This window comes from Pholis gunnellus (assembly GCF_910591455.1).
Source record: "Pholis gunnellus genome assembly, chromosome: 12".
Classification (NCBI taxonomy): domain Eukaryota; kingdom Metazoa; phylum Chordata; class Actinopteri; order Perciformes; family Pholidae; genus Pholis; species Pholis gunnellus.
This window is the reverse complement of record NC_136539.1, coordinates 8,121,672-8,132,350: the sequence shown is the minus strand read 5'-3', so window position 1 is coordinate 8,132,350 and position 10,679 is coordinate 8,121,672. Positions and strand designations below refer to the sequence as shown.

The 10,679-nt window shown below is 40.2% G+C and overlaps 1 protein-coding gene across 1 annotated transcript in view; it reads right to left on the bottom strand.

Annotated features, from left to right (window-relative positions):
* Window positions 1-1,868: 1,868 nt before the first annotated feature.
* The window catches only part of igfbp2b (insulin-like growth factor binding protein 2b), a gene marked incomplete at both ends in the record, with an annotated part of 18,086 nt that continues 9,275 nt past the window's right edge, over window positions 1,869-10,679 (bottom strand). The window contains 3 exons of the mRNA XM_079169750.1: window positions 1,869-2,027; window positions 5,920-6,060; window positions 10,072-10,223. Coding sequence (XP_079025876.1) covers window positions 1,869-2,027; window positions 5,920-6,060; window positions 10,072-10,223 — 452 coding nt within the window. The remainder of the gene's footprint in view (window positions 2,028-5,919; window positions 6,061-10,071; window positions 10,224-10,679) is intronic.

Genomic DNA, 10,679 nt, shown 5'->3' with positions numbered 1-10,679 from the left:
AAACGACAACAACAGCTCTCTGCTGCTAACCAAACTGATGGGTGTGGATTCATGGAAACACATGGATGGTGTCAGATTTGACATCTTGAGTTAAGATTGTCAGAGCAAAACAACAGCTAAAAATGTCGGAAGCAAAGCTGGTGCATCAACAGTGGAATTTTACAAGATGCAATCAAACCAAATGACAGTGATACAACTTTGAATTACCTGCTTGATTAAAGTATGGAAACACGGTTACACAACCTGTTGGCACTAAAATGATTACTGGATCGTGTGTACATATCTGTGAAGGATTTCAAGGAGCACCTGTAAGTATTTAACCTCTGCTCAAGTACACTAAAAGCTAATATGTTTAAATTACTAGTTTGTAAGCATAGCATCGAATCTCGCATGATTATCTGATCGAGGCAGGTGAGAGCCAACACTGTTAGCATTCAAATGTCCAAAGCCTTTAACACACAGTTGCAGTTGTTCTTTGTCTGGAAATAATGATGTATTAGATTCATATACATTTATTCACATGTGAATATACTTTTAACAAGTATGTTAAATGTTTTTATTTATTAGTGTATGTAAACGTGGAAGTGTAGATTCGATAAGCATAAATGTAGAGTTAACCAAAAAGCTATTTTTTTTCTGTAGTACTGGACATTGTCCCCCTAAAAAAAAACTAAATCATAACAATTACAGAGATAGTAGACACGTCTTTTGAATGCAAATAATAGCCTTAGGTTTAACCTTAAAGCTATACTAATCAATATTTGTATGCAAACAATAAATCAAATGACTATGTGCGGTGGGAAAATGGTCGCTCTAGACATAAACCCATGGACAACTATTGTTTTGGCGCAGTCTCGCTGTTCTCATTAACCTTCCCACTGTAGCCACTAAAGCCACTGTACGATAGCTGCACAGCACCAAGTGGCCGGCAAAGCTACCAATCATACTGGAGCATTTAGCAGCTAAAGAGACAGATCATTTTTAGGATTCGGTGGAGATCCAAAGAGAGTTAAAACAAGAGTGAATATTGTACTAACCTTTGTCATGTGGGGGTCAAAAACACAACTCCAAAAGAATGCTAATCTTGCTTTGTCTGCTGACACATTCACTTTGAAATAATAATACTTCAAATGTTGTGTTTTACAGCTTGTTCTGCTGCCCCCAAGTGGCCCAAACAAAATCAATTAATGCAGCTTTAGATAAGGCTGGTATTATATTTGTATTTTTTATTGTCAACAAATCCCATGAAATGGCTGAAAGCAACAACGAAAAGATCCTACTGACAAGTATTGCCTGCATGATATAGCTTTTTCCCCTATAAATGCACTGGTTGGCATGTTTCTTTATTACATTGACAACGAGCACTGTAGTTTGAGTAAAACCCACATAAACTGTCCTGCTGCCGTGAATCTATAAATACTTACACACCAAATGTGTATTAATCCGCAGCTAAAAATAGTTCCCAACAAATAAACTATTTACTTCAGTTTCACGAACATTTGCCGAAAACTACCGTGCCCTGCTGTTTCAGCGCATTACTTAAAAAAAAGAAACTATATATTTATGCCTCTTTTGTAAAGATGTACTGTAAATGTTTAGTAGGTATGCATGAGCTTGAGTCTGAGTCCCACAGACGAGCCAGGGAAGTCGGAAAGCATTGAGAGATGGACACACTGTTGGTTTTGGTCTTTTTATATTAGATACTTTGACAACAAGAACAATATTTTAACCTTTAACCTAGTGGTATGCTTTCATGTCTCAAAAAACAAAAAACAAAGCCTTGATATATAGCAACTTCTTTTACAAATCCTCTCAGATTTGGAATTGTAAAGAAAACCCAACCCTGTCAAAGGATGTGCTGGACTCTGCTAGTGAAACTCTGCTGCAGTGGGCATCGCTCTGAGCTCCTCCTGAAACTGGTTACAGTTGGGATCCCCTCTTACTTTAGGCGTTGCTGGAATCTGGATCCCGGTTAAGGGGTTAACACACCAGCACTCGCCCCGCTGGCCGTGGGTGGACATGTTGCACTGGAGAGAAGGAAGAAAAACACAAACTAGACAAGTTGGAAAACACTGGAAAAAAGTGGGAGGGGTAAAGATGCACAGTGGGGAAATAGGGGGTGCGTTAATGAAGCATGGCCTATGGTGGCTTGAGATGTGTGGGTGTGTGTGTGTGTGTATGTGTACTTGTGGATCTTCTGGTGGTGGGGGGCTATTGGATGAGAGTGAGGGCCATGGTTCGGGTGGGACAACACTCACCCAATAACAGCCCATCCTCAGGTCATGCCCCCTACTCACAACCCATCCACAGCCACACATGCCACCACAGACACTCACAAACACACACATACACACACACACACACACACAGCGGCATGCCAGTAGACCAGCCCCCCCACCCCCCCGCAGAGCCCCCCTCCACTCAGAAATGAGGTCGTAATTGAAGTGGACACAGTTTACGCCGCGCACGCGGGGCAGCCGCGGAGGGGACGGCCAAAAGAATGAAGAGCTGGGGGGAAAGAAAAGACTTTCCATTTTCTTCCTTCGATGAGAAAGAACAAAAAAAGTGACAGTTACAGTAATTACCCCGCGACAAGGAGGGACAACTCCAAAAGGGAGCCGAGTGTTGAGGAGGTACAGTGTTCCTCCCTGGGAACCGAGGACTCCGGTCCGAAACAATGCTGTTGTTTGTGACCAGTGATGAAAATTGGCTGAGTGGTTGAGAGCCCTGCTTTAGGAAACTGTGGCGCCTATTCAAATCTTCTTTTCTGCTCTACTATCCCCATAAGAAAACACTGGATATGTGACCTTGTTTGTCCTCCTCCGTCTGATTTCTATGGATGAGCAGAATTCAAATTCAAGCCCCCAGTCGGAAGCACAGTTCGTTCCTCGGCCTAACAAAGGTCTTCCCATGAAGTACGCCAAACTGTTTTATTGCCTTGTAACCTTGAGCTCAGAAGCTGTTGCCTCATTCATGATGACAACATCTCCACGCGCATTTGTGTGTGTGTGTGTGTGTGTGTGTCTAAGACCAGAGTGTTAAGGAAGAGGAGGGTGGGTGTGTGTGTTTGTAAAAAAAAAAAGGGAGGGGGGGGGGGAATATTTTTTTGCCAGGGTGATTTTGCCAGGCTGATACAAAAGCGTTTGTGTACTTATCTTCCTATCCAACAGTGGACTTAGGTGTCGTTGCACATTCACCAACAGGGGACTACATCGCAAACAGGGGATATTTTGGAAGTCCCCTGATAGTCATGCTTTAAATGTGTGAGTGAGTGAGTGAGTGAGTGGAAATCCAAGGGAGAATTGAACAAAAAGATACAGTATGAGTGTGTGTGTTTGTGTGACGGATTTTAAAAAGGTAGAGGGTGTGGAGAAGCAACAAAGGGAGAAAGAATGGTGATCAATCACATTCACACACAGAAGCCCTTTCCATCAATAAAGACAGTGGTCACATAACTACCAGCAGAATTAGAAACCTGATGACTGGTGTCCCTCTTGTTTTCGTGTTCACCATGAAACAGTAAGTCACCAGTGAATCCCGCAAAGCAGAAAACTGCTGCTGCACTGCTCTCTTTGGGATGAAACTCTCACATGTCACAACCCCGCCCAAAACTTTAATAAGTGATGTCACAGCAGGTGTTGTCCATCCGCTGTCGAAAGCGAAACACCTGCTGTGACGACACTGATTGAGGTGTGGCCAGTATTGTGACATTCTTGGAACTTTCCACCCTTAGAGAGAAGCAGTTTTTTTTTTTTTTGCTGTGTTTTTCTTCATTAATTTGATGACAAATTAGCTCACTGCACAGTCGATATGGAATAACCACCATGTGAGCTCAATCTTTGAATTTGGATGAATGACACGGAGAGTGGTATAATATTGCATAGGTGTCCAATTCAGTCAAACACCACCCCTCAGCCTATTACTGAGACACTGTTTATAGATTTTTAGACATTTTATGGACATCTTGCTAAAATTCTGCCTGATATGCTAGATGTGGTATCCTGGGGAAACTTTGTGAACTCGACTATCATATAAACTACTGCATTTGAATGATGCTTGTATCAACAACAGGGTTGTAATGGTTCACAGAAGTCCCAATTCGGTGCCAGTTCAGTATGGCAGAAAAAAAAGCATAAGGATCCAATACTATTCATTTATTTTGAATACCCAGTAGTGCAAGTGTCAAAAACAGACACAATACTCCTGCTGGAGACTGAGGTAGCATTTTGTTTACTGGCAACTTTTGTAAACAATGTCTTTCTTAAATAAAAAGGAATATTTTAAACACTTCAGTATAACACTGTACAAACACTGAAGAAACTTGTTCCCAAAAGGTAATAGGTCACAGTAGGCTATACAACTGAAAAGCATATTTTATGCAATGAAATTCAAAATATGGTGATTTGTACATCTGGGTGATGCTGTTGAATATGAATGAGCACGTTCAATGTGTTTTCATTCACATGATCTACAACGGTGGCGCAACGCCGACACACTGTCCTTGTCTCATACACAACTCTCTCTCCGTTTCTGTTGTAGCTGCCTGAAGAATGTGCAGGTGGGTCTTCCATAGTTTGTCTGACTCGCGCGACAATCAGCTAGTTGTGCTAACCTTAGCAAATTTTGATAACTATAACCTATAACACTTAGCGCTGGGCGATAAAACAACCTAAAAGATTTTCGATAAACTTTATTTCCGATATAGTTATTCCTAGAGTTTGTCATCTCAGGGCTGTATGGCGTGGGTTATATACTATATATATTGTGATAATTATGGATCAATAGCATGAATATGTGATAAAATTGATGGCCATATCATCTAGCCATAACTGCCTTCAGGTAAAAGTTTCCAGACGGAAATCTCTCTTTCTTTCCACATTAAGTGAATCAGTCTACGTGTATTCTGGTTACAATCGATCGTGACCCCTGTATCCTAATGGTTCAACATGTATACAATAACCGTTACAACCCTAATCAATAAGCATTTGTTAACAGGGCAGAGATGTATAGAGTTGCAAGACATTCATTCTTTCAATCTTCACCAAATATTATCCATATTTTAAAATTAAAATGTGATCATTCCAAACCCATTTAACACTCAAAACAAGTATCCAAATTAATTTCTAGTTCCATTATGATATTTAAACTCATTTGGAAAAGTATGTTAGGAACAGTACATGTTGTACACCTTGAAACCTTTAGGACATTTTGGATAATTACTGTCATTTTTAGTTACTTTTTCTTTTTACTAAACAGCACTTCCAAAGCCAATCATACATGTAGGCCAGATTGGATAGTAGCTTCATTAAAGGAAAAGACAAACCTAAATTCTGGGGCCCGTGGGAATACCCCAGCTTTGCAAAAAAAATGTATCATACGGATGGCTAAAGGCAAGTTGTTTAGGTATATATATATATATATATATATATATATATATATATATATATACTGTAGGCACAGACTTGATGACATCATTCAGACAATGCCAGTCCATGCCAATGCATGCAACGTCCTGCACTTATTTCCACAAGAACTTGATCCCAAATGTCTCAATATGGGGTTTGATGCTACGACTTTTGTGTAAGTTATTTGTTATTTACTATATTTGGGGTGTCCTGTCTTTGGGTTTGTCTGTTTATGGGTCATCCTGAATTGCGCCGGTTGCATTTATAAAAAAATTTAATTTTCTAACTTTTTAAATCATTCAACAGTTTTTAAACAATGTGTCTTCAGTGGCTATTTCAAAGTGTTTTTCTTAAGTGTGTGGGTGACCTCAATCTTAAAAGAATGTCATTAATTTTTTGCTGACATTTACTTTGCCCTTTGTCATGTTTACCATGATTTTCAATGGTGAAGCTGCCATGTTCAGTCGAGATAAAATGGCATGAATGTGAGACCAGTGCTCTGTCCATGGCTCACCTGTTTGAGGTTGTACAGACCATGTTTGTCACAGTTGGGAAATTTGAGTCCGTACAGGTCCTCCAGTGGGCCTCTGTTATCTTCAGAGGTCATTTTGGAGATCTCCTCTAAGACACTGTCCAGCTCCTGCTGACAGGCGCTCTGAAGGACGAGCAAGGACAACATTATTAACACCAGTACTAATTGTGACAATAGCTATTAAGCACTTAGCACAAGCAGACATACAAATACATTTCCAGAAGAAAAACTACTTAACTATTTAACAAAAACAAAATAGATTCACCAGAAGACAGTAAATAGAATTAGTATAAGTTATATGTGTATGTGTTCTGTCTAAGGAAAAGAATGGAGAAATAAAATACTTCTGTGTGCCTTGTAAAAAAGGCACAAATACACACATTTATAGCTAACATTTTTACGAGGGGCAGTTAGGCAAGCAGAAAGTTCAGCCAGTACTTATGTGAGTCTGGTGGATTGGAACATGAGTGGCTAGACTACTCAACACAGCAGGTGGCCACGGCCTCACATACACAGACACACACACACACGCATATACAGACCTGTGTAGACACATGTTCATACACCTTCATAAATAGAGTGCAGACTATTCCTGTTGCATGGATGGGCGCACACACACTCGCCACATATAGTATCCTTGTGTACATGCACACACACACACACACACACACACACACACAAACACTTTAATGTAACACACAGTTACCAGTGTATCAGGCTGCCAGTGGGATCAAAGGGGTCCAGTCTTATGATTAGTTGGCTGAAGATGAGAGAGAAGGGCAGGAGGAGGCGCAGTCTGCCATGAACCTTATCAAACATCTGAACATATAGATGAAAAGTACTCTCTTTCTTTCTCTGGCTCACTCTTTTAACACTTTCTCCTACAGTCTTTGATTCCATCTCTCTCTCTCTTATAATGAAGGAAAATAAACCCACACCTTAGTGCATGCAACCCTCCAGTTTTACTGCTTTCTCCCTGTTGTCGTTTAATAAGTTCAGTCAATTTTATGCCACACAATATTTTACATGCATTTAAGCGTTATATATATATATATATATATACTGTATATAGTATATGTTAATGAGATATTGGCTGTTGCAATTATTCCTACTTTCCACACTGTCCTTGAAGATATCCTTTCTTTCGCTGCGAGAAATATGCATAAATGCATTTTTGAGGTTCAGCTCAAGCTAATATGAGGCAGCAGTTGGGCATCAGCAAAATCAAGTGGGTTTCATTAGTTACAATCCTTTTTGCACACATGTTTCAGTTTGTGTCCCAAAACACAATGTTTCCACAGTGATGAACTAGCTTCCAGAGTTAAAATGTTTACGCCTGCGGTTTGCCACACCAAGTGTCTGGTAAAACCCCGTCTGACGGCACCTTTACAATGTAGTCGTGCTGTGGTGTGGTCACGTCAGATTTTGCCAACAGCATGGGTTGGTTGACTGTGAGCTTAAACCGCAGGAGCTAGAATGGCCAGTGGGCTAACAGCAGCATTCCTTCAAGTTGTACGTTGTAAGCTTCTCAAATGCTATATAGTACTGTCATTTACCAATGTCATGGACCTTGCACTGACTGCAGTCAGTCACGTGCCCTCAATATTCTCTGCTGCTTTTATTATGAGGATATTCTGTCCGTTGAGGCCAAATCATTGTCAGACCGATAGCCGATGGGTTCCAATATTAGGAGAGGAGGAATGATTTCAGACGCCAGTAACTCTTTAGTGTGTATTGTTAAAAAGGACTTTAAGAAATTCAGACCTGTCCTTTAAAGAGTGATGAGTCATTCAGAGGAAAACTAATTCAGAGAAAAACTGAAGAAAAATAAATCAGAGCAAAATAAACCAAATATGCAGAAGAAAGATACCACATTAAATCAGGTGCAGAATTGCCTTCCTCTTGCCCTGAAATCTACAATTTCAATTTCTAGATGTTAAAAGAGTCCAATGTCTGCACTGCACCCCTATAACATTGTCGGACTCCTCGTGAATCAAAATCATGCAGTAAATACTGACAGAAGGCTGGACCGTTCAGTCTGGAATGGAACGGCTGTTCCCAATGGTCAGTCCGCCCCTGAACTGCACCATCAAAAGTTTTGTTGGAGATTCTAGTGTGTATTGTTACTGGAAGCTAATATAGCCTCAAGCAAAGAAACATCTTGTAACAGATATCTGATAAACTCACCTTTTCTATCTCTGCCTCAAATATATTTAAATCTGTCTCTATATATAGAGATATATATATTTTCTTTTTTTAAATGTATCAAGTGCAGTGTCGAAAAAAGGTTTAATGAGGCCAAAGGTTAAGAAAAATAAATAAAGGAAAGAAAACTGGTGTTACGGGGTCTATGTGTGAAAACAATAATATGAATGTGATGCAAATTAGACTTTTAATTAATTAAAATAAATGTGTTGATATTGAACAAATAAAGGTTACAAATGTGATACCCAGCTGACATCTAAGCATTATGTGTACAGTATTTGACCTCACAAGAACAAGCGGAACAAAGTGCATCCATGCTTAACACCAGCTGCCCCGAAGCTGCTCCCCCAGCCCAGCTGCACGACTTATTTTACTGCATTCTCTCTTTTGTTGCTTCTAATGATGTTGACAATTGTTTTGCACCCTCCCGCCCATGATTTTCTTTTTTTAATTTTGTTTTGTTTTGATGCTAGCGAGTGAGTGAATTAAGTGAGGGAGAAAATGAACAAACGCACATAGTTGTTTGCCATATTGAGACATATATGGGGCCTCCACATGTGTCGCCCCCCCCCCCAGGGCCCACGCTCATTTGCATGAAACAGTACAGTTTGTACGCCACCCCATAAAGGGTTTTCCTGGAATTGTTTTTACTTTTTTGTGGAGCTGCGTTTGAGACTGTGAAATGTTGAGTGAGTGTTAAAGAATGGAGGGTGGTGGTGGAGGGGGGGGGGGGGCGGTGTTCTTTAGACTGCATCAAACTGCCAACACACATTCCACTGTGGAGGGCAAAACAACAACTTTACTTTTCATCAGGAAGATGCTGATTATTGAAACAGTAAATTCTTTTTTTTTTATTGTCGCTAATGTTTCTTGTACGTTCTTCATACATCATTGGAAATGCATCAATACATGCACAGAGGCTGTGCATTGCCTCTTTTGGTGTTCTAAAAGTGGAACGACATGATTTTCGAGGGAATATATACAGCATAAATATATGAAGGCTAACTACCACAGCATTTCCTAGATAGCATTGCACATAACTTCGTTGCATGATGTTTTCTTATTTTAAACAGCTATTCAATACGGACAATATTGAATGTTTCAACAAATACATTTTCACATCACAGTTCTATAACAGAACATGAACCTGTGCTTGAATTAGTCATGTTGTTGGGACAAAAATGTGGTCAAATTATAGGGACTCATCTCCAAATGGGGACAGAAATGTGCTCCACACCAGGGTTGAAACTTGTCTTTTGGTTAAAGTGAGGGTTAAGTTAGGGAGTTAGGCATGAGATTGTTGGGAGTAAGGTTAGGTCAAGTCACCAAGGGAATGAATGTAAGAGCAATTGTGTGCACGTGCGTATGCTTGTTTGAGTGAAAGAGTGCCCAGAGGAGGGCACTACTGTACCAGACAATGGTGCTCACACAGCACATTGTTGACCGTTTGTCACTGCTTGCTTTACAATACACTGTGGAATACGCAACACAAAAAATGTTAATGCTGCTGTGGGAGGAAACAAATCGTTTATAGGGCCCTAAGTTCATGCTAAATTACCTGCACTAAGATGTTCTATCATTTTTATTTGACTTCAATATCTGCTACTGTGCTTGTAGAGGTCAAGTATTCAGATATTCAGCTCATAAATGGACTGGAGTCGTGGTGCAAATAAATTCTGGTGTTGTATTTGTATTTAGAAAAGGGGCACACCATCTTCAGATCCAGACGATCAGTGTGGCAATGCATTTTTCAAATACATGTACTGGCTTGCACCTCCGTTGTTGCCCTTGAAATGTTTAAATCAGCCAACATGTTAGTACAACAAACCTTTAATCAAATATTTAACAACTTTGAGTTTGAGTCACACCAAAAAGCTGTGAGGAAGTTAATCATGAATTGTGAAAAACAGTTGAAGGTTTTGATCTGACCTGCAGCACTTTCTGGGTTCGAGGGTCCTCTAGTTGATTCATCTTCATCTTGGTTTTGCGCTCGTTCAGGTGTTGTTTCTTGGCGGACTCCTGCCAAATCCAAGCATCTATGGCAGGTCTTTTGGTAAGAGGATTCTCAGTCCCATGCACCTCTACAACAGAACAAAGACACAAACTTAAGACAGTTAATCTGCAGCATCTGTGCATAAACTCTGCCCAGGCCTTCCTGGAAATGCTAATCTATTCGAAGCCTTTGGTATACTTTCTGGTTTTAATCTCAATACTTTGGAGTTTTCTCAGAAGCGTACACTGAGTCAGTTAGTTGAGCATTAAAGTGTCCTGCCTTTTATGTAATTAATGGACAGATGTTACACTCGCACACAAAAACTGCCTCACCGTCTCTGCAGCTCTTTAAAATACTCACGCACATTCATCTGCATACGTGTAACTATTCTATTATCACAAACTGCTTTTAAAAGCCAACATTAATCGAATAACGTCCTGGAATCCTGGAATTAGAAGACAGGTCATTCTATGTCCTCAAGGCATCCTGTCTCCCTCATACCTCATGTCACTAATTCTATACTGGACAGTCAGGCGTTGCAATG